This window comes from Pieris napi, chromosome 8 (assembly GCF_905475465.1).
Source record: "Pieris napi chromosome 8, ilPieNapi1.2, whole genome shotgun sequence".
In the NCBI taxonomy this organism is placed as follows: domain Eukaryota; kingdom Metazoa; phylum Arthropoda; class Insecta; order Lepidoptera; family Pieridae; genus Pieris; species Pieris napi.
In genome coordinates this window covers 9685654-9711518 of record NC_062241.1, presented here as the reverse complement: position 1 = coordinate 9711518, position 25865 = coordinate 9685654, and the positions used below count along the sequence as shown (strand labels likewise).

Here is a 25865-nt window from a genome sequence, read left to right as displayed (position 1 = left end):
GGTTCCCCACATCCCCATTAACGTCTTCGTTTAAGCTGAAGAGAGAAATTCACGACTAACGCTTCATTTTTATGATACAAAGAGATAGGTACCTACAACTTTAAGTCTTACTAAATAAACATGCCCCAGCGATGATAACGCTTGGCAGTGTTCAGTTTAGTTAATTTATATTATGCACTGTAAGATTAAAGTAATTTGCTCTTATGATTTAGATACCTTTAAAATAGAAAACAGTAATGTACCTATACAATAACTAACTCTTAATGCCCCGAAGAATGTAAGCTATTCATTGTGAATTTGTGCTAACGCTTCATTTCTGCATTTTATTAAAGCAAATTACATTTCAATATTGATATTTTTATATACGCGCCATCTGCTGGTCTAGGTATTTATTAGTATGAACTATGAGTAGTTATAATAGATGGTAGTATAGTTATAAATAAATGGCAACACTTTATGAATGACGTCATATCTATGAACAGAAACGTTCCAATCTTCGTTATTAGCTAATAAGGTAACATAATATATTGTATAAAATATTATAGCTATTATTACTTTTATGATTTAATAAATTTATTTTTTATTTACAAAAGTATAATGCTGTTAATTTTAACGTTTGTTTGATAAAGTTACATTCGTGTAAAATGATTAATACAGCAGATTGAAATTGATTAAAAATATTTTTATGAAAAACGCAGTGTTAAATAATATTTAGAATTTCAATTAAAAATTATAAATATAATGTCAATTTGACAAATAATGTTACGGACAAATAAGAATCTTGCGTGTAATGAATTTGCCGTCACTGATCGAAGATCCGAACGTATCCGAAAATAGCCGAATGAGTGAGCGAACAACCTAGTCTGTGCTGCTGTGAAATTCCGATTTCGACCAGTCCGTAAAACTAAAAATTTATTGTTCATTGTATTGATGTAAATTTGTAAAAAGTAACAAAATGGTATTATAAAATCTTTAAATACGTCATTCCTCTGCTGTAGGCGATATTGTGGTGATATAATTTCGACAATCATATGCACAGTTTAGTATTTAGTGATTTAAGTGAGAAAGTTCAGTGCGAGTGCAAGCAAGGGTGGTAACGAGAAATGTGAAGTAGTATCTATGAAGTTCAAGATTGGGCCGTTTATTTTATATCTTTAATAATGAGCGGGCGCCCTAGGACCACGTCATTCGCCGAGGGCAGCAAATCCGTTCGAAAGACATTTGAAAATCAACCACCTAAACCACCTTTAGGAGGAGTAAAAATTAGTAGTGAGTACCACTTAACCATTCTTTGTCGGCCATCGTGATTTCTTACGCTATGACGTTTCTGAATTCTACACATAATTAGAGTTGATCAAATCTATCTGCGTAGAATTCATATAACCTAAGTCATATTTAGATATAATCGATAACGGCGAAAGGTACATTTCCTTTACAGTAATAATGCCTATAGGATGTTGATCGTACCTGCCACATAGGCCTTGGCCCGATCTTTGACAGATATCATGTCAAAATTTGAAATTAATTAGGAAAAGCGAGGTTTAGATACGTCTTCGTCGTCGCCCTAAGGATTACCAATAAAATATTTATGACGACTCGATTTGGTTAGGTTACTTTTTATGACGTAATTGTTAAATTAGGCTAATTATAAGTAAACAAATTGCTTATTTAGTTAATTTAACCAAATTAAAAGTTAAGTCTCTCGAATCTCATAACTTTAAATCTTAAAGCACTTTAAAAAAAAAATTAATTTTTCATATTTTTTGAGTTATGGTTATATCTTTTAATGGTCATTTAAATGATTTATTTTTCTTTGTTTATATTTTCAGCATTAATTATAATGTACATTTGTATATGTTAAATAGACAAAATTCCAGCATATGTGATTTTATTTGGCCAATATATAACACTAAATAAATATGTAAATTAGAGAGTTTATTTTAGGTGCATTATCAACTTTTTGACAAATAGAAATAATGTGATTCTTACTAGTACATGACAGTTCCTTCAATAATTTTAAACCAGCTACTAATCCATGAATCTTTAGAAATATTTAAACAAGCTTTTGACTGGCGCATAATTTTTTAAACTTTGTTAATGATAGTTTGATGGATGGCCACACTTCTAACAGATTTCTTGTGGGGTTTTTGTCGTGCAACACACAACTCAAGAGTATTAATGAATAATTGACCAATTACAGGCACAGGTGCCTTAGAGATTAGCTAGAAATTGTCTACCATATGCTTTAAATAAAGTCATAGTTTTAATGTTTTTGTAGAAATTTCAATTTGGGTAATGATTTTTTTATGTTGAATTTGTTTAAACTTAAAGTGATTTATACTTTTAGCAACATAATTAGTTACTACAAAAATTTACATTAATTACATTAGTTACGAAAACGGTCTCGGTCACTACAATTCTTTATATTCATAAGTTATAAGCAAATTCAACCATAAAATATCAACTTTATAGCATACATTTCATTAAAACACCTTGAAGAAGATATTGAATGTGTTACTTATTTTTCTCAAGTCTAGATTTAGTTGGGTTTTAGTTAGTATTGTGGAGATAATAATTAATATATATACAATTTTATTAATTCTTGTTTTCAATAAAAAAAATATTATATTAATTAAGTTGATCCTGAAAAGAGCTCTACTTAATGGTTTTTATAATTTCACAGCTTTGAATGTCTGAATGACGCAAAATTTTACCTTTCATGCAAACTATATTTCTCTCATCTTTTAAAATCCTTCAATTGCATCATAGTTCCATCTTAACATGTTTCTGAATTTCAGTATATAAATTATCTATTCAACACAAAAATATATAAAATATTATTCAGTCTTATTGTATGGTTAATATGGTTCATACAAGTTTACTAAATATTACTAAAGACCAGAGTTTTAGTTTGTCAAACTCTGTGATGAACAGAATACTTCTGTTACCATGGTGTAAGTAGACTTATTTAATTTTAAAGGATAAGGGACCTAAACTAAACTGTTTAATGTTCTTATCCCTGTTATATTTGTTTAATTACCTATGCTAATTTAGTTAAAATTTTAGTTACAGCCTTAATGTTACAACAACTGTATCCATGCATTATTAATAATAGACACAGTAAAGCCTTGGCTTCCATTTATGGATTTTTAATGGAGTTGGACTTTTGAAGAAATTTTATTGACTGTCCAAATGTTTTGTCCCTTTTTAATTTATATAATTTCTCTTCATAGCAACAAGACTTGAAGTATTATAATGTTGAAGTATTGTTACAATATAAGCATCCATATTTGTAGGCCGAGGTTTTTATGATTTTTTTTATTGTTATCAGTGGTATTTGTATTTTAAGTTGTTATAATTATGAAGCCACTCCTGGGTCGGATGAGGCAGAAATAGATGACATTCTCCAGCAGGATTTCCAATTGCATTTGCCCTTGAAGATAGTAACACCAAGGGAGGTACAAAGAACCATACTACAAATGGAGAATAGGAAGGCACCAGGTTTTGACCTCATTGACAAAAAGGTTCTCTCCGAATTACCTCGTAAGGCTATAACTTACTTGACGACCCTATTCAACCGGATTATAAGTGTTGGATACTTTCCAGCGCTATGGAAGGTCTCTCAGGTGATTATGGTCCATAAGCCCGGAAAATCGCCACATGACGTCTCATCTTACCGACCTATAAGTCTTCTCCCGATCGTCTCTAAAGTACTGGAGAAGGTACTACTACGACGGCTCTCGCAAGCTATTCATGAAAATTCTATAATTCCAGATCACCAATTCGGGTTTAGAGCACAACATGGCACTATCGAACAAACTCACAGGGTGTGTAAATTCATAAGCAATAGCCTTGAGCTAAAAGAGTACTGCTCCTCAGCTTTTCTGGACGTTCAACAAGCATTCGATCGCGTATGGCACAAGGGGCTCTTATGCAAGATCAAGTCACTTCTGCCTCATACTTTCTATGGAATCCTAGAGTCTTATATCACCGATAGAATATTCCAAGTGAAAGAGATGGATTGAACATCAGGTTTTCATGATATACTTGCAGGGGTACCTCAAGGCTCTGTACTTGGCCCAGTGCTGTACACCATATATACCTCAGATCTACCGCGTACCTCTGAAGTCAACATTGCAACCTATGCAGACGATACGGCAATCCTAGCTTCAAGTAAACAACCCGAAGAAGCCACGTTAAAGCTGCAGCGAAGCCTAGATGAAATAAGCAACTGGTTCGATAGGTGGAGAATTAGGGTGAACACTAGCAAATCAGTACAGGTGACATTCACACTGCGAAGAAAGACATGCCCCCCTGTAAACCTAGGAGGAAAGGAACTGCCTCAGAGTGACACAGTTAAATATCTTGGACTGCACTTGGACCGTAGATTGACATGGCAAAAACACATCGAAACAAAACGGCGTGAGATCAACATTAAATATAAGAGGCTGTACTGGTTACTGGGTAGAAACTCGAAATTGTCCATCGACAACAAACTCCTTATCTACAATTCTGTTATAAAACCGGTGTGGACCTACGGGATACAATTGTGGGGAGCTACATGTGACTCTAACAAAACTAAAATTCAAAGAACACAAAACTACATCCTTAAACAAATAAGCAACTCGCCTTGGTTCATAAGAAACTCTGAAGTACATGAACACCTAGGCATACCTACAGTCAAGGAGGAAATAAAAGTATACGCTCAGAAGTACAAGACTAGGCTGGAATATCATCCTAACCACCTAGCTGTTCAACTCACCCTACCGGAGTATATAAACCGACTCAAAAGACGAAGAACCTTGGAGCTCAGCCGCATTGACTGAGCTAATATTATTATGGTAGATATTCCTAATGAGGAATATCTCCACCCGCAAACCATCCTACAACTCATCTGCTCATAGTCAGAAGACTGATTGCACGATGCGCTTCATTAAAAAAAAAAAAAAAAAAAAAGTTGTTATAATTGCATTATCAAATATTATAAATATTTGTTTGCATTTATTTGTCTTTTATATAAACTACTTTTATTACAAAGTTGTTTATAGGGGGGTGGATTATTATATTAGCACGGTTGGTTGGAAGGTTATGGTGTCATTATTTATTTTAACATCAACTTATGAATGGTATATTATTTCAATCTATAGTTGGAATCGAAATCGTATGTGTATCCATTTATGTATTTCATAGCACATTTCTACTTCTTTGTATGGCAAATAAAACCAAAGAATTGTCATGTGTTGATTTCTAATTTTATTATACAGTCAGTTGTTATCAATGTTTTATGTTATCAGTGACTTTAGTGAGTGGCGGCGATCTAACTATCATGTGCGGACGAGAGCACCATCCTGCCATTCGTAATGTGAGCGTGGCGACAATCTCTCGTTTTTGAATGCCAGTCGTTCAGGTGACCACTCGCTGGTAGCGACTGCGTGTCTAGCACGGGCTAAATCTCTTTAATTGCAGCGCGAATTCACAGTCACGTATCTTTCTAGTAACTACGTAATTTAGCTCTTGATTTGTGTTTTATATTTCGACAATTTATTGTGAAAAGATGCAATGTAGTTTCATTAGCTCGTTACGTAAAAGTTTCTTCATGTCCTATGTGTTCAATAATGTGGTGATTTCATGTGAATAAAAATATGAATAATGTTGCGTCGTCGTGGTACATATACTGTAAACGATGAAGCCACTATTCGTCGTAATCGAAAATCGGATAACTTTGTAGTCACGAAGAGTATTGGTGAGTCCAATTGTCAATTATTATTCTATGAGCTTTTTTATGCAGATACAGATTAAGAAGATACCATTAGCTGTATAGCATGTGTGTATATTCTATTACAAAATCAATTATGTAAAATACAAAAGCTTTTAGTAGCTTCTTGTACATATAATTTTAATTAACTATACAAATTCTATAGATTTCTAGACTATACAAGCTATCTTAGTACCGAACTTCAAAGTGTCGTCATCGATTTTATGACTATTCTTTGTCATATTTACGTATATAACACTAATATAGGTTGATAAGATCAGATAACTGGTTAGCGTTTGACTACAGATAAAAGAGAAACTCACGCCACAGTATGGAACTTGACAATATTTTGCATCATTTACATACGATACAATGATGTATCAGATTTTGTGTATATTAATACAAAGGAGTATACGGGTTGCGATAGAAAGATTATAAGAGTTTCTTATAAAATATCATTTTTCCACATTAAACGCTGGCATATCATTGTCATAAACGCAAAGATAACATCATCAAAAAATCTACTCTCAAATACTCGTAATAATAGTTAAAGTAAAAGTTGGTAAAAGTATGAACGTTCGTCAAGGTGATTTCGCAAAAATTTTGGATGTAATGCAGACGAAATGTAATGGTTGTACTATGGTAATTTTTTGGAATTTAAAGGAAGGATGAGAGTGATTCATTTGTTATAGTTTTTAATCTCTTTTGTAATGCCGATCATTAAATGAATATAGATAACAAATATCCTTCTAAATTATTTTTCTTTTTTTTTATCATATTGGGCATGTGGTAATAAACCGCATAACGATTGACCATAATTATCTAGTCAGTTAATAATCAATTTATCAATGTGATTATCTCGATTTACAAATTAAAGTTCTAATAGATAATATTTTAATTACATTGATGTCAACTAGCAACTACTTTAGGTGAGTACAATGATAATAATAGATGCAAATTCATAATATTAAAGACTTTAATGCCTTGTATAATAAAATTAAGAAGTAACTAACATAAAGTAACTCGTTTTAAAAACAACCATATAAATTGCATTTGTTATACGAAAGTAAGTTTGATTATTACGATGAGGAAACAATTCTACAAAACAAAGGGCTATCATTTTATACTTATTCATTCCCTGACAGGCAGCGAAGGCTGATCACCTTCTTGCCTATTAAAACTGTTCACGTAACAGGTACAGAAATCAAGGCCAAGAGATAAAAAATGTAGTGCCACAATTTATTTAAACCCAGGTTTATCCCAGTCTTTATCATAATAAAGCATTATCTTTGATTACGCCCAGCTAAATTCAGCTTAACCGGGGCATATGTAGGCGACTAGTAACAAAGATAGAGTGGCAGCAGAACCGGTTCGTCTTTGTTTCTTAGTGCATCATAGTATGAATGAATTAGATCACGGTGTCCCCTTGCAAAAACAATGGACGCCCCCAGCTGTGACACAAGTAAGGCCACGCTTTGCATGTTGCATATATGTTCTTGGCCGGTTAGTTTTTAAGGCCAAAAATATCGCAGTTCGTTTCAAAGAGAGGTACTGATTATATTAATATATTATATCAGTACCAGCATTTGTGTTGGAATTGGGTCCTGTCATAACTACGATCTTTGGCCTGAAATATAATAATTGTTTATCTACACTAATATATTATAAAAGCTGTTAGACTGTTTGTTTGAATGCGCTAATATCAGGAACGAAAACATATTGGCCTCTGTCGCTTTATATAACTATTTATAAGTATCAGATTCGTTATAACATCAAGATTTAAAGATTAACAAGTAGGCACAGTAAGAATGATTTGTATATTGAATAGCAATTTATTAGTTGTTAATGTAAGAAAAGTGAAAGTTTCATGCGCTGAGTAATTTGAATAATTTTTATCGTGTTTCCCTTTTAGATGCATTGATTATCTAGGAACCAATAAACGCAGAATCCTGCTGAAATAAGTATTACTGATTTAATTTACATAGTACTAAGTCGTCTCTGACATATTGTTTTAAGGTTATGATTCATGATTTGTAGGTCTAAGACTGGCCGGTTTCCCCGCGATGACTGCCCTTGAGCCTGCTAGTTTATTGCATATGGGTATCATTGGTGCAATGTTGCGGGTCTAATATTGACAATAAAACTTGTACTATAATATTTAGTGCATTTTTCTCATATCTCATTTAGTTTGTATGTAATTAGCAATTTGTGTATAAATTTGTTTCTCAACTTCTCGTTACGCGATTAGATAATATACTGCGTAACTTGAATGTAATAACTTTCATATACTCGGAACGAATACGTGAGTCGTCTCGAGGCGATAAGTTTTTGTGTAAATCTAGAGCATTTGTTTAATTTTAAATAATTTAACGTGCCAATTACATGAATAATGCACGTACACAATTGCATCCAAGATTGATTAGCTTAACTTAAATTTAGGGAATTTAGTCTTTAAAAGAGTACCGAGAGTTTTTAACGCCGGCTTTTTCTCTCGGCCTACACCCTCTGTCTCCTTTGCCGATGAGTAGGGATGCCTACAAATTCAAATTTAATGACGTGAAATAAGTGATACATGTATCTTATGTTCCATAATAAATATATTTTATTTTATTTTTATTTTAGAAAGGTTTCAGCTTTTTTATTCTAATGAACGAAATATTCAAGTCTAAAAAACACATTTATTTTATTAATATGTAATTTCTTAGCGCAGACAAACCTAGTTTGGTTTTTATTATTTTATATTAATTAAAATATTCGTAAATAAAAATCTCTTTATAAACATATTTAGATCCAATTTCGTGAGTTGTACTTCACTAATACTGACGAATTGTGTACATAGTTTAACGTGCGAACGATTTATAATATTGTTGGTGTAAAGAGAGGTGACGTCATCAGTCATAATACAAAATTATCATAACATGTATAAAAAGATAGACACGGCCGGCAGCGCGCGATGGTCATGACACTGAACAATGATCAATTTATATATGACCTTATTTTACTTTGATCCTGTTATGCTATTAAAAAATGCCTGGTTTTACTGTTATCTTTATTATATTTTATGTACTTATTATCTGTAAAATCATTAAGCAGTTATATATTTTGCATTTCCTTATAATTTTAACTCGGTTAGCCAATAAGAGAGTGATAAGGTAGGTATGGTAACTTCTAAAAGATGTATTTGACTGTTTCATATGCCGATATACAATAAAATTGTTACTAAGGTTAACAGTTACAAAAAATTGAAATTTTATTTCTAAAAAAATTATATTGGTGTGTTTGTAACAAATAAGAAAACGACCTACTAAAATTAATTGCTTTCTGGCAGCTCCATGTTATACGATGACCGTATAAGTTGTAGCACTCGACGTCAATATTTAGGCAGTAAATTTGGAATTAAGTCAGTATTGGTTAGGTGACTTGTTTATTAGGTTAGTGACAAAGTAAGTTGTACGTGGCGTTGTGCGCCGCATTTAGCCGGCAGTCGTAGTTGGAGCGTGGTCGCGTTCACTATCCAAGCTGGCTTACCCGGGACCAATATGTTTAGAAAATTTACGCGTGTCCGAGGGTCCGAGGGCCCATCGACCCGTGGGGGAAGTGACTGCCCGTTCGGAACCCTCACTCCTCCGACTTGACGACAAAAACGGTCAATTGAGCCGAGCATGTGATCGTATCACCACTTTTTGTAAGAAATTTCGACGCACGATTAGTGAGTTTAAAAAAATATATTTTCATGTGACTGTTATATATGTGCAAATTCTAATGTTGCTTTTGTGTGTGTGACACGCAGGCGAAGTGGATACGCTTAAAAAGAACGAGCTGACATCGGATAAGAAAGGATCTGGCTCACATCGTAAGTGCTAGATGTGCACAGCATTAGCTCATGTAGTATTAGATTGATGTCGTTGCCACCTTCATTCGTAGGCTATCCTCTGACTACTTGCTTCTTTTCACATTTGCTAAGCCCGTTCTTATCGACGAGGGTCACTTTATTAAAACATAACGTAATCAAAATTGGTAACACGCAATTAATCTGAGTAACAGTAAACGTAAACTCGAAAGATAAGAATGAGCTGAAAAGTTTACATTGAAATGTTACTAGTGTGTATAAAAATGTATAGAATATGTTGACGTCCAAAGAAAATCTCTCGTAGAAAATGTTCTTTAAACTAGATTACTAAAATTTTAATATTTTTGAATAACGTCTTCAGTCTAATCGCTGCTTCTGTAACTGCTTTTAGTATTTTTCTATTCTAAAAATAAAACGTGAATGTTATCGTGTTCATTATTTTTTAAATTAAAACTAACTAGTTCAAGCTGTTTTGGTGTTGTTGCTTATTTTTGAAATACTACGAACTGGCTTTATTATTTTAGACATTTTTACTTACTTATTTATTTAAATTGTAATTATTATTATAGCTAATTTAAATTATTTCATGTAACACTTATTAAAAATATAGCCAAGAATTTTGTACACATTCAAATAAATTATAAAACGTATACATAAACATTTGAAACAATTTTTTTTTTATAGGTGATGCTCGTTATATAAAATTTATATCACACATTTCATTATCTTACCCCAGTAGCGTACAAAAATGATAAAAAAGACACAGTTTTAACTATTAAAGAAAATGACGTCACACAATGTTGAGGAATTACATACACACAGCCTTACATAGTAAACACAGTATCACTAGAATTAATTAAAATGCATGGTAACACATAAGAAAGTAATTTTTACCGACAAGACAAGTACACAATCTTTATTATTGCTTCTTTGTCTCAATGTAAGCTTGTTCCGCTTTCTAGGTCAATAGAAGTTAGTACCTCCGAGTTGACATGTCTACCGACAACTATTTTTGGCAATTTATCTACGACCCAATTACACGGAATATTTTTATAGATTGGGTACAATTATTTTATACGTAATACTAAGTAATGAGTGGTGCAGAATTTTTTACCTTATGCCGAAGATCTCATCACGTTTTTTCATGCCACATTTAATTAGCAGTTAATCTAGCTCTACAAATATCTAGGTGAAAAACTCAGACAATGAAGTATTTATCATATTCGAAATGCCACCCGGCGCACCTTAGCAACTATTGACGTAAGCTACCAGTAGCACTACCCTTGTTTATCGGCTATAATAATTCCCTTGGGGCGCTTTCAAATAATGCGATGTTGGACAGTGAAATTCCATTCCAAGCGTAGGACGACTTTTAAAAATAAAGTATGGAATGCCGTAACTACCCAAACAGACGTTTGTTTTCGTTTTTTAATAGATTAAAAGAATTGTATTAAATCTATCTTATCCAAAATAATGTTTTTGGGCGTAAAAAACGCCTAGGATTATAGGTTATGTATTTTTTCGGCGTCGGGACGTGACGACCCCATCGGTGAAATAACCTTTGATAGAGGTTATTTCACCAGCGCAATTAGTCAACCCCTGCCTAGTGGGAGTGCTATGCTGTTGCTTTCAGGCTTCAGCTAAATGGGCAGAAACGTAGTAGAACCACTGTCTCTCTGAAAATCGGCGTGAGGTGATGCAATAGGTTTGCTTTATGGTACTCGCATTTCGTGCGGTGAAGAGATTCCCGGAGCCCATCCCCCCCTCCCAAAAAAAATAAAAAATGTTGCCAAAACTAAGCAGCCGGCTTTTGTCGTTTCCTTTATCTGTATGTTCTTCTACAGACGTTTCTTTTTCTGTTTAGTAAGGTTTTGAGCTATTTGGATATAAATAAATAGTATTAGAGTTTGATGCAATTTTCATCGGACTGCAAAACTGATTTTTATCAATTGCATTGTCGGTATGTTTCATTACGTAAGAGTTTAATTATTGTTTCTATTGTCCATCTTTATTCAACATCGATTACTTTATGCTAAATTGATAATTTCTTTAAAAAAATGTTTCATTACCTCCTTAAAATCAAAGTTAATTCACTGATTGTAGCACTGTTTCGTATAGTGACCGACCCCAATACACTATTTGGTCAACTACGTCGCATTTTGTGTTCGTATTATCTAATTAGTGGTATACGTAACTGTGATATCACATGCAGAAACTAAGGACGCTACAATCTAATTACTGGCTTAAACGCGGGTTCCTATAAGGTCGTTATTATTTATAATACTATACTTAATACAATGTACTTGTAGGTTGAAAGTATGTTACGTCGGATTATATTAAAAAAGCGTTTATTTAAATTATGTAAATTGATCATTATTTAAAGTTTTTTCTTTATTATTTTTATTTATATCGCGGTTGATTAATTGATTATGATAATGTAAAGATACAAGACGCGTGGAGCACGTGGGTATACAATATACATTCTAATTTAAAACATATACATTTTTTAATTACAATAATTAGAAAAACATTCTTATTCTTCTCTCTCTTGGTTCCTTGTGTCCCCTAGGGACGTAAGGCTTACACTCTTGCGTTGGCTACATTTAAGGTAACTTTTAAGGCCATCACTTCCACAATTATTGTTTCATCGGGAACCTTATCTAGGACCACACAGTCGACTACATCTTACAACAAACTACTGTTGCCGTAAGAAATTAACACGTAGATCTACGTGGCACGTAACAGTATAATGTATTGAAAAGAAATAGAAAAGGTTCTAGCCTCAAAATAATTATTTGGCCCATAATTTCTATCAGTTTTTATGTCTCAGGGCGTAGGCTTGTACAGTTTTATCGAGTTAGCCTTGATATTTGCTAGGCCCTTAATGTAATACAGAAAGTCCTTTTCATCGTTTTCTTTTTATATAAGCTGTAGTTATTGACGCGGTAAAAACCAACGATAATTAGTATGAAGCAGCTTCTATTGTAATTTCTGTTGTATGCGCAGTGTTTAAAAATTCATTACACCATAGCGTTCTTCCGCTCCAGGGTTGTCCCTCTGATGTAGTTCATTCTACCGTACCAATTTGACACACTTATAGCATATTTGCTATTTATAAAACGTATTTAAACAATTAGTTGGCAAAAATATCACCCTCACTCATAATTTATTTTCGTACATACGATTAGTATTAAGATGGATCTTTAATGCGAAAATATGTTTGTTGATGCCTTTATTTTTAAATGTTTTTTGGACAAATCGTGATTTTGTGCGTCTTAAATAAAATTTACTCAATCACTGTTTATTTAGGACACGAAGAGGTGTTTTCAGTCAAATAAATATTAGAACGTATATATAGAAATCAGTTTATCAATAATAGTATTTTAACAGACTTCAAAAATCCAAAGGAGAAGGTTTACAATTGTATGTATTTATTTGAAGACCATTTAAACCATTCAGGAACTACTGGCATCCTGGTATCAGCTGAGAATGGTTCTTGTTTTTTCATGGTATTCCATAGAACAGAAAACATTTGCGTTTACGACGTATTATTGGTATAAATGCAAACTATTTGCTGACCATTCATATAAAAACGTCACAGAATGTTAACTTAAATTAATGGCTGAACAAATATTCCATTCAATTTAAAGGTTTTAGGTAAATTCAACTAATTTAAAATTTCCTGAATAGTAAATACGCTTTTCAGTATCTTAATACTCTAGTCTAATTCGAGAACTTAAAATTGCACTGTATGTCTAGGTAATAAGGTTGATTTTTACGTTGTAAAATTTAAATATTTTTTATTATTTCTTTATGCTAATATTCGTTACCACGACTTGTCTCAAATATATGAAAGGAAAATTGTTTTAACAAACAATTATAATTCTATTGTAAAGAATAGCTGTTATTATTTTGATGGGCTTATTCATAAACATTTTGGAAGTATGTTCTCCGTTAATTAGGCGAGTTTAAATTTAAAATCCAGATTTTTGTATAAAATCGTCACTCGCCCACTTTTTCTTTAAAAAGTTGTTACAATTAAAACACTTGTGTATTTTCATCATAGCGTAAATATTAATTGATGACGAATAAACTCTTGAGTTGAAATTGTGTCGGGTTTTTCCAAATAAGGAGGTAAGACAAGACTGATCGCAGTTACGTCCTTACACAGAGTATAATATACGTATATTTTTTTTACAATTTAGGAAAAATAAATGACTGAATTCACACTTTACAATACTTCGATAATATGTAATACATAGATTATTTTTCGTATAAATTAATGTACTTGTACATATTTCTACATAAATAGTCTTATCGAAATATATATTATATACCTACGATAATTGCATTTGAAATATTTTCGTTGATCAGCGTTTATTTGCTGGATGTGATGATAAAATTATAATAATGAATATGATTTTAATTATTTTTCCACCCACCTTGAATTCGCGCTGCCAAATTTCTCAAAAAAAAACTTAGATGGGTAGTCATCGCCCGTTCATATGTTGTATGTCTTAAAGTATGTTTTAATTAAATAAATATGAAAAATATTTACTCTCTTCCAGGCAAGGACGGCTCAAAGGTGACGACTGTAGTGGCGACGCCGGGGCAAGGCCCCGACCGGCCCCAAGAAGTGAGCTATGCGGACATGAAGCTGATTGGCAATGGAAGCTTCGGCGTTGTCTATCAGGCCAAGCTTTGCGACACCGGTGAGCTGATTGCCATCAAAAAGGTGCTCCAGGACAAAAGGTTTAAGGTAAGTGTCTATTATAAGCTATTGTGTGATAATTACAAAATATCTTTATTACCACCTCTATTATTAATGTTTTATATACACATTCAGATTTTTGAATCTGAAAGCTAGTCTATAAATTAGATATTATTTTAAAATTTAATTAGGTGATCACTGCTTTGTTATCAAATTAACCTATGCGTTCCACTCAAATTTTAAAATTTTGCAATCATACAAATTTTTGCGGCCCTTACAAATTTTTGTTTCATTATTTTACAGAACCGAGAGCTTCAAATAATGCGAAGACTGGAGCATTGTAATATCGTTAAATTGAAATACTTCTTTTACTCCAGCGGGGAAAAGGTGAATATTACAACGATTTTTTCATTTATCTCTGAACATACAAGTTTATTTTGGCACGCGGTAGACGGAACTTGTGCCGCCATCTTGTAAATGAAAAAGCAGATGTTGGATGAGATTCTTTAAGAACAAAGGATGATGCACAAACTAACAATCAAGTGCCAAAAGATCCTTGTACGAAAATATTTTATATTGGAATGTAATTCTAAATCCTAGGTAATAAAGTCTGGTTTTTTTATTTGGGGGAAGGTTGCAGTACCTGAGGCAGTTAGCTCACTGCTAAACGCAATGCAGTCCCTAGATGTCACAGTATGTCTAATGAATAAATCTTTCGCTAGCGTGCTAACGCACCTTAGGTTCCGATTTTTGGCAAGGGTTACCAGGAGACAATTTATCCCATCATCATTTAAGCGACAGTCTATTTAAATGTGTGGTAAATGATTTGCGCCCATAAGCTTCGACTTAAAAGAATCATCTTCATCGATCAACTCATACAATGAATGTTAGACACAAGTGCTTGTTGTTTTGAGTTTTGTGCTTTTGTTTTATGCACTTATCATCGCCTCGACTCAGATTTGCTTGCTATATCATTGGAAATAGGTAATTGGAGCTTCAATATAGATTATTTCGAAATCCACACCCCTAAATTAAACTTGAATAATACGGTATTGAAAAATATTGATATAATACGGTTAAACTACCGTATAAGTACCGTAATACATGTATATTTTAGCAACATTGCACCATTTTTTATTTAGTATATTTATTCTTTCTTCATAAACGTCACACAAAAAATTATGATGACTATTTCTTATTGTTTCCTTTATTCTTACTCTGCCCAAGCTTATCCTAAAAATAAAAATAAATAGTAAAATCAGTCCCCCAAGAGAAAAGAACGGGTCATGGCGTAAGGACATTTTACTATGGTTGGTGGTGTAAGTTTATTGTTTCTGTTTGGTGCCTTGAAAACTTATTTAAAATATAGCCTATGTTTTATTGGATAATATAGTTTAAAGTGGGTATTAAATTACGTTGAATTTTTTTTAAATAATTAAATTTCACGAATAGATTTAGCACATAAAATAATAATTAAATTAGTAAAAAAAAAAGACAAATATGCCTATTAAATACCAGTGTTAGCATGATCGTGGACGATAATAATGAATTTGTACCACACATGTCAATCCAAGTACAGTTCGTCCAAATAAAATTTTAGCATATTTTGTAAACGACAAAAGTACTCACAGATAAAATTCATGACTTATAAATCTTACTTACATCTTATGATATAAAAAAATACCAATGAATAGATACTAAAGCACATTGAACCGTGAATTTCCATATGACATACAACAATTAACAGTCTAGACATACCTCAATGTCTTGAACGCCTAGGGTTATTATCTATATACCTACATATACAATTATTTATGTACACTTATATTTACATTACCTCCGACATGGTGTTAACAAGGCAACATACACAGTACACAAACATTTACCCAAAATATATTATTGTGTGAACAGTTCTAAGTGTATTTCTATTACAGAAGGATGAAGTGTACCTGAACCTGGTGCTGGAGTACATCCCCGAGACCGTGTACAAGGTCGCGCGTCACTACTCCAAAGATGAACAGACCATACCAATTAGTTTTATAAAGGTATTTAGATTAATCGAGATGTGAACATGTAATTTTTCAATATCTATGTGTATAAGTTTAAATGTTAGTAGTTTCTACATAGTAACATGCATTTAATCCAATCAAAATAGGTTTTATCAAATCAATCTATATTTTAAGGAACTTTTCTTCGTATATATTTTTTTCTCATATTTTACTCTCAAAGCAAAACATCGAGTTGAACGTTGTCAAAAATAACTTTAAACATAAATTATGGTTTGACAACTTAAACTAGATTTAAGTTTTGATGATCTAGAATATGGGCATTAGTCTGTTTGCTTGAAGTTAATCGAAATTAGCGAAGTCTAAAGTCTGTCTGTTAGATGTGTAACGTCACTTTGTAATTGTCTATGGAAGTCTAGTGTAGACAAAAGAATTGATTTTTTTTATCAGCAAGTAAGATTGTGGATGCACTCTTATTTTTTTTACACTATGCAACAATGGATATGTATGTAAAGTAAATTTTATGTTCCCGTAGCAAGAACAAAGTAAAATAGTATGGTTGCCGTAACAGTAATATATTTTTACATGGAAAATTGCAGGTACATATATTGTTCAGTATGTATACAAATAATAGTATATACGAATACTTGACAAAAGTATTTACGCTATAATACTTTAACATTGTTTGAAATTCTTTCAGCTATACATGTACCAGTTGTTCAGAAGCCTTGCATACATCCACTCACTGGGCATCTGTCACCGAGACATCAAGCCCCAAAATCTGCTGTTGGACCCCAAAACTGGAGTCCTCAAATTGTGCGACTTTGGTTCAGCCAAGCACTTGGTGAGGGGTGAGCCGAACGTGTCCTACATCTGCTCGAGATATTACCGCGCGCCCGAACTTATCTTTGGAGCTACTGACTACACTACTAAAATTGGTAAGGCTTTGTGAATTCACACTTTAAGCATTTAACAAGATTTCCTTAATTATAACTATATCAGTCTTATTATACTAATTTACTAAGTACTCTGTCTCTTTCCATCAAATTGTGTTTATGCTATAATGAAAAGGTATGTGTGATAGAAATTGTGTTAAGATAAAATATGTATCTTTTATTATCAATTATGAATTATATACTAAAGATATTTTTTTGGTAATTAAAACGAAAGTGAAGATTGGCTTTACGCTTATAATAATAACACTTATGTATATCACAATAACACAAAACAGGAGAAAATAAAATAAGATTTGCCTTACTGCTGAAAGCAGTTTTTTTCCAGACAGCAAATATATTTAAAATTAAAATTGCAATACAAATGTAACCTCTATAAAAGGAGGCTGAAGGGGCTGCGCCCTTTCTGGGGTAATAGGATTTAAACATTATATTGTACAAGTAACGTTACATAGTTTTCACTGTCCGGATAAATATTATAGAATTGTGATAGCAATGGTGATATTTCAGACGTGTGGAGCGCGGGCTGCGTGGTAGCCGAGTTGTTGCTAGGTCAACCAATATTCCCTGGAGATTCGGGAGTTGACCAACTCGTGGAGATCATTAAGGTATGCAATTGACTTAGCTGACCCATTAAACTTGATTCTAGGGTTTTGGATTCAAATCCCGGGTAAGAAATATATAATGCAACTAGCCGTTCTCTGCCACGCTAAGAAATGAGAAACAAAACAAAGAAAACATTTAATATAAGTTTAATTTTGCAATACTTGTGGAAAAAAATAATTAAGAAAAAAAATATGATAAAAAAATAGATAAAAACAATCCGTGATGCGGATTATATATCATGCTAAAATTTCAGCTCGATCGGTGCAGAACTTTTTGAGTATTTGAAGCGTACACAAACCAACATAACATTTTTATTATATATAGATATTGATTTTTGTTGTATGACCTCGGTTACTGCTCATAAATCTTGCAGTTAAGTTATCGCTCGCTAAATTAGCTAGCATTTAACTTTTTAAAATTTATTATTAAAAATACGAGAATAATTTGATAGACATGTTGCAAACCTCGTCTGTATATTTGGAAATATAGTTAAAATCTGTTATAACGACATCGAAGGGACAACTCATATTTGGTCGTAAAAACCGATAGTCGTAACAGCCGACGACGTTGTTATTAAGTACCTAATACGATAGAATTCAGCCGGGACCTTTGATTTTGGTCAATATAACCGGTATGTTGTTCTAAAGGAAGTCGTAAAGATTTATATTTGTTGAAATTTTAGGTATCAATGGGTTTATTAATTTTGAGTTTAAGTGAGCCCTTATTATTTCAATTCGCGTCTAAAGTTACATTCTAGCCTTGAGCACGTCTTTAAATTAATAAATATTTGACAACTGAGATATGTTTGATTAACAATTTTCCTTCTATTTTCTTGATATCTAATCACACGATTAAAATCTCTGATTATTGATGAGACTATAAGCGTGTGTATCTAAACCCTATGAACGTGCATATAAATCACGGCCGTGCTCGTAATGTTATATTTCTACTTGTGTATCAGCACATTTGTAAAGTGGAAGTAAACATTGCAAAAACAATTAGTCTAATATCCAAAAAATTGAACGAAAAATTGGAGCCCAACTCAAAGGACCCACTAGATTATTATAAACACATTAAAGACAATCGCTTTGCAGGTCTTGGGTACGCCAACGCGGGAGCAGATTCGCGAAATGAATCCCAACTACACGGAATTCAAATTTCCACAGATCAAGAGTCATCCATGGGCGAAGGTAAATTATATATTTTTATCATATTACTCTATTTGATTGCCAACATACATAACAGCTATATGCCGGATATTATTATATTTATTGTATGCACTGTAGAACTAAAATTAATTTATTGGTTAAATATTATCGAAATAATTTTTCTTAATGTATGTTAACAGAAACGCGTTACATATAATCTACTTGAAACCTAATCAAACCTTTATAAGAACTAGGGTAACATGCAGTGGCGTAACTATACCATCTGGGGCCCGTGGCAAATTCTTTTGATGGGGCCCTATCAGTAAAGATCGTCACGTTGAACTCAGTTTAATGTTAACACGTATATGTCCCACTAATGGCCAAAGGACTCCTCTCTTAGAGAGGGAATGGTCTGTAGTCCCCACGCTAGCCCAATGCGTATTGGAGACTTCACATTCATCCATAGAACATAATATCTCTTGAGCAGGGGCCCTCTTGGGTCAGGGGCCCGTGGCATTTTGTCAGCCCTGCCACCCTATTGTTACGCTGCTGGTAACATGGATTGACATAAATCTACATAGTGTATGGAGAAGCGTTAATTTCGTATAATTGCTGAATAATGAAAATTTACTATGAAGTGTTATAAAGTGATAAAGATGAACATAAGTTTATGAATAAATGCAATAATTATTATTAAAATAAATTGCGTTGAGATCAAGTGGGGCCAAAGGCCAATTATACAATAACTTGTAATGGTAGCAATACTATTCAACTTCGTTTAAAGAGTTTATTACCAGTTCTTTCTTAGTCCCTTGAATTGTCTGTAAATGTAACAACTGTTATGTTTTTGATCTTAATAAGTGTACATATGATTTGATAAACACTTAAAACAAATGACTGCTACTAATACAAAGTAAAATTCACATAGTCGCGTACTTACAGCATTTGTTGGAGCGAATGACGATGCCCAAGTCACCCACTGACCACCAGCGTATCAGAGTAAGGCACCGCTAACAAAAACTAAATGACGACATTATGTTTCCTATATATTGTGTTTTATATTGATATTTTTGTATATATAGTATTGCAATTTTTTTTAATCACTTTACAGTTTTGTGCAAAGAATATAATTTGTCGAATTGTGTCACGACCAAGTACAAAATTTGTTTATAACATCACACACACACACACATCTCAGGAGCTTCGGAGATGTTTGTTTTAGTTTAAAAAATGCTTTTATCTATAGGATATTTGGTTAATAAAATCCATTCCTATAATTAATGTCGGCTTTTAGTCTTATTCGCATTTTGACGAACTTCAATTGTTTCTTTTATCTATAAATTAAATCAGTTATATTCTAAATTTCACTATGCCAGCAGTATTTTATCAAAGGCAAGTACTGCTCGAGTATCTATTAAAGTAAATAACAGAATAACTTATGTGAATTAGGTGGTTATAATATACCTAAGTACGCCAGAATGCGAAGTACTTTGAAATAAAGATACCTCGGCATGTATTAGGGTTGCCACAAAGTAAATAAAGTATTTATACTGGTACTTTATTTCAAACTCCCAAGTGCCAACCCTACTTTTGACTAATAGAATCTACTGATTACTGTCGGTGTTCTGAGTGGTGAGGCGTGCGTGTTCTCTGCAACATATACAAATTAAATCGAGTTCAAAATTAAAGTTTAACCCAATTTGAAGTCAGTTGACATTTCTAACATTTAATATAACACTATCTGTACATACGTATTTCACTTTAGAGTTCATGATTGCACCGCGCTAATAAAATCTGTTTTAACGTTTGATAGCAAGTTTTCTAATAATTATGCCTTTCTTTTTTGAAATCTTAGGAATATCACATAAGTAATTAAATAGCAGGACACAAAATGAAATTTCATATGATTTTTCACATAGAAGTTAGGCAAAATTCATTAACAATTTGCCTATAAGCCTTAGGCTATTCTATAGAATTTATGATTATCCTTGTATGGACCAAGGTGCTCTTCTGTAGCTTTTAAAATCAGTAGATAAAAATACATACTGTTAAATTAATAAATAGTAAGAGATTAATGATTGACTTGAACTGTTAGAAGAAAAATATTTTAAATTTGAATAATTTAAATTCTTTACACAAAATGATATCGGCAATCAATCTTAGATCTGGTGTAAGAGATTTTGTAAATTTAAACGAAATTATTTCGCTTAGAACAACTTCACTATAATTTAATTGATATAGTAAATTTTATAACTTTTAATCTTTTAATCATTACATATTTTTCTGTTAACAATAAAAAGATTATAGAAATCCTTAGTGCTTATTGGGATTCAGCGTATAATTATTTGCGTAACTATATGTATTATAACTTAATATGTACTAATCAGTTGTATTAAGCATAGATTATGTGAATTGGTATTGAAATTAATAATAATGTATGTCATTGAATTAAAATTTTGTTTCGTTGATAGGTCCTATAAAAAAATTCAGATTGACGTTTCATGTTATAATAGAATAGGAGCGGGACCAAGATTGCGTACCAAATATTGTTTGGTAGTCGTACCTTCTCACTTATCAACCGCTTTCCATACATATTCACCCTTTTAAACTTTATACTTCGTTTTAGGTGTTCCGTGCGTGCACACCACCGGACGCAATATCGCTAGTTTCACGTCTGTTAGAATATACGCCCGGCGCGCGTCTCTCTCCACTCCAGGCGTGCGCTCACAGTTTCTTTGACGAATTGCGTGAAGCGAGCGCAAGACTTCCCAACGGACGTCCTCTACCACCGTTATTCAACTTTACGGATTACGAGTTGTCTATTCAGCCTTCGTTAAATGACTTCTTGAAGCCACGCGCGGCTGCTACACCGCATGAAGCTGCGGCTACTACGCATGAACATGACGCCCATGGTGAGTTTGATTGCTTCCAAGAAGAGGTTTTATTGGTGGCACAGATCACATAGGTGTTTTGTGCGCAATTGTTTGTGGCAGAATATGCTAACTTACGATTTACCAACTTACACATTTGTGTACCATATTTTTGCAATAAATTATTATTATTATTAATAATAAAAGTCTATATTTCTTTGGCAGTTGTCTATTGTATGGGGAACATAATGATATTATATTTCATTAAAATTATTAAATATGACTCTTTGATTACACGAAATAATTTTTTTGACATGCAACTTTCAATTAGGTAATCTTAATTGCTTTATGTCGCCAAATCAAGGAAGAATCTCTGTTTTTGTTAATTATTTTATTTGATTTATTACTAATACCGTATTTTTTTTAAATTGAGTTATGATAAATGTACAATTCTAGGTGAAAATGCAGCAGCGAGCGGCACTAGCGGCGGCTCCCCTAGCGCATCGTAGATACACATTTGACGAGCGTCGCCTACGTAAATACAACCAATAGCCGTTAATTATAAATCGCTTTGAGGCTATCTGCCCTGGCCCAAAATTTTTATATACTAGCCATTTTTACACCCTTTGCTAAACATTAAATTAGCGTGTTTTCTTAAAATTTTGATATAACCAATATAGCATCGTCGTCAATTATCCAAATTTATTCTCTAAATTGATTAAATTTTATTTTTTATACAAATCCGTAAACTACAGATATTACTCCATGATAGTGACAGCAGATTATAAATTTGAATCAGTCATTGGTTTATAAGACATCTAGGAGCAATGTCATCGTGTCAAATGTCAAATGTATTCATATACGTTCGAGTAAATTTCTATTCTGTGAATTATTTTTGATCAAAAATACGACGAAATACGGGCTACTGTGTGCGTCAATCAAGTGTTACCTTGACCGATAGTGTTGCAAATTGACAAATTTTAAAATTGCAATTAATTTCGATAATACTATAAAATTACAATTAATTTAGTAATTACAGCTTATCACAATTTTTTGACGAAGTATAAAAATGGGCAAATCTGCGTCAGAGTAGCCTCAATTTGATTTGTAGTTGCTTTGCTAGAGGTGTCGTGTCGCTTATTGTATGTTGCGGACAGAGGTCGAAAATTTGTACTAAAAGCGAGTATAATGCACAGACAACATAAGTGGATATATTTTTCAGCTGTTAAATTTGATGGGTACTAAATGTTTATGAAATATAATTTGTTCGCTTAAACGTAAATTACAAAGCCGTCTGTGTGTTTCCTCGCTCGGAATTTAGATCGAGAATCGTTTGTACGCTAATTAGTGATAGTTATTCTTTGTGTTGGCCATCGGGAAATTTTAATGCATAATAGGTGTGACGTAGCGTATTTCGATGAAGCTTGGCATAGTCGGTAAACGCCTATTATATTATGCAATTTATTGTTTCACACAGATTACTGAGCTATTCCTGTGTGGCATTGTCTCTTTCTAACATAACTAACAGGAAAGAGACGGATGCTCAGTACGTGTATAAGTATGGGACCATGAATTGGTTAATATAATGGGCATATTAGGAGGATAAATTTGTAGTGACCCGGTATATTACTTTGTACTTTTGTAAGCTCAAAACTACGTTGTGTACATACCTCTATACTCGATTCCGAAAGTTGGTTAACGACAGATTGTCATCTGGATTTATTTTGTATATTCTAAAATTGTGCGCTAGATTAAGAGCTTTTAGCTACGTATAGAATTTCAATACTGTATCCAAGAACGCTTTCAACTTAGAGATCACGGAACAAAAACATATTAGTGGTCTAAGGGTTCCAATAGAAGACTTGAAATTGTTTTATTATTATTACTTTATTAGTATATTAAAATATGTAAGACACGTATTCCAAAATATAAATCAAACTTAAATTTATATAAAAGTTATGAAACTACTTTTGTAGGCTAACTAGTAGCTAATGATGCTGAAATGCTAAAAAACTCATAGAAGTTGCCAGTTGCAACCAAATTTTCGATTGATTTACATTTTTGATTACGGGCCTTTAAAGCTTTTGATGTACAACTAAGCGGTGTTGACAATTCTATGCGTTTTTGTAAGTCCTTTTTGGCTTTTACGTAAACTACGAAGGTAGGTAATCCCGCTTGAGCTGTAGCCCGTAGAGTAATTGCATACACTGTCGAACGTACAGACACGTAGTTACGTGCATTTGACCGTCAACAGTATCTCGCTCACGTACTGTCAACTGTCAAAAGTACAGACAAATAGCTCACGTACTGTCAACTGTCAAAAGTACAGAGAAAGGTTCGCTTATTGTTATTTGTCAAAACGTCACAAACACGTAATTACGTGCTTATTAACTGAAGAACGTGATTTGCTGACACGTACTTGCTTATCGACTTGGCAGACAATTATTTCATCGCATACAATGGCATTGTAAATTTTTATGATTAGCGTCTACTGATCTCTCAAATAATTTTAATAATTAATAATGTCTCAGAATATTTTCTATTGTATAAACGATTCAAAGATTCAATAGATATTTGTTTAACGTAGCGACTTCTATTTCTTTCGCAGATTATCTTCTGGATAAATAATGTATATTGCACTGTCTGTGTCCTATTGTGACGTCATAGTTTTTCGATATTGTATTCTATAAAATAATCGATACATATTTCTGCTGTGTAAAGTTTATCATTGGAAACACTATATAAGTAGTCATTTATGAGGTAATATTAAATTCATCGTCATAGTGTTAAGTAAGGGCGATTTCGTTTTGCGCTTCGGAGCTGGCGTGTTACAAATTAGGGGAGGTTTAAGCCTTTTAATATAAAGTAACGAACTCTTTTATTCATGGTTTAGATGTAGCTTTAATTCAAATAACCTTGGGTGTGATTTTTCACCGTTATTTTTCATTAGTGAATAGTATTTGTACAAATTCGGCGGAAAGTAGCGAATTTGTAAGCGGGTCTAGTACGAACCTGGGAAGTCATGTATTGTTGACGATTTATTTTGTATCTATATCTACAGACCTGCGTACTATAATGAACATCAGTTGATTCCCGTCAAACCCATACGGCCTCCGCCAAGTATATAATACACCTGTATTACTATTATGTATGTACGTACGTATAAATTTCTAGTATATTAGGAATGTAACGCGCTCGGCGCAGATTTCAAATCACACATAGTGGAGCTTAGTTTTCGTCCCTAAGGCTATTGATTTGCTGACACACCTTTATAATTCGTGTAAATATATTATTATAATTATTATCTTTATGGTATGACTCTTGAGTAAAGTTAATCGGTAGAAGGATTCGCCCGTTCTTACAATTAGCAGCCTCGAGCGTATTCACGCAAGAGACGTGTTCGGTAAGGGCAGCGATAGGTTAGATACACACTGTATTTTATTAAGTCTACCTATTATGAATTTTGTAATCGACGTTGCTTCTAAAGACCCTCTGTGTAAAAAGTTAAGACACACTAGTGACCTGATTTTTGAAGCGATGTTTCTGGAAAATTTGAACCCGTTTAAAATGTCACTTTCACGATTTACGTGCACTTTTACTACTCGAGAATTTTCAGAAATACATACTTCGAAATGGGGTTGACTTATATAAATTATTTAAAGTAAAAGAGTTTTTCTTATTACTAGTACTGTAATATTAAATTTAATAGTGAGTGAAATTTGTATTTTGTTTTAATTTGATTTACTGAATTTGAATACATCGTAACACCCATATCGTTGTTAGTTATGAATGAAATAACATAATTATAAAAGTAAATATTAAATGAATAGTAACATGGCTTTTTATTTTAAAATCCTTCCTATCCTTTTATTTAAAATGTAAAACCAGTTATTACAATAAGTATGGTTTCTTTTGCTAAAGTATACAAGTGAACATTTACATTTTTCTATAATGCAAATTGAGAAT

The 25865-nt window shown here is 32.8% G+C and overlaps 1 protein-coding gene across 5 annotated transcripts; it reads left to right on the top strand.

Annotated features, from left to right (window-relative positions):
* The first annotated feature begins 843 nt into the window (after window positions 1-843).
* On the top strand, window positions 844-25732 carry LOC125051966 (glycogen synthase kinase-3 beta-like). Of its 5 annotated transcripts, XM_047652600.1 has the most exons (11): window positions 844-1269; window positions 9546-9608; window positions 14174-14364; window positions 14620-14703; window positions 14950-15009; window positions 16251-16361; window positions 17023-17260; window positions 17786-17883; window positions 18976-19071; window positions 21656-21941; window positions 22356-25732. In XM_047652600.1, exons 1-11 carry the CDS (start codon window positions 1161-1163, stop codon window positions 22406-22408), a joined length of 1389 nt encoding a protein of 462 aa, XP_047508556.1. In that variant the 5' UTR covers window positions 844-1160; the 3' UTR covers window positions 22409-25732. The 5 variants fall into 5 exon arrangements, with proteins under 5 accessions (XP_047508556.1, XP_047508558.1, XP_047508557.1 ...); XM_047652602.1 differs by lacking the exon at window positions 9546-9608 and having other exon boundaries at window positions 845-1269; XM_047652601.1 differs by lacking the exon at window positions 14950-15009 and having other exon boundaries at window positions 845-1269.
* Window positions 25733-25865: the final 133 nt, after the last annotated feature.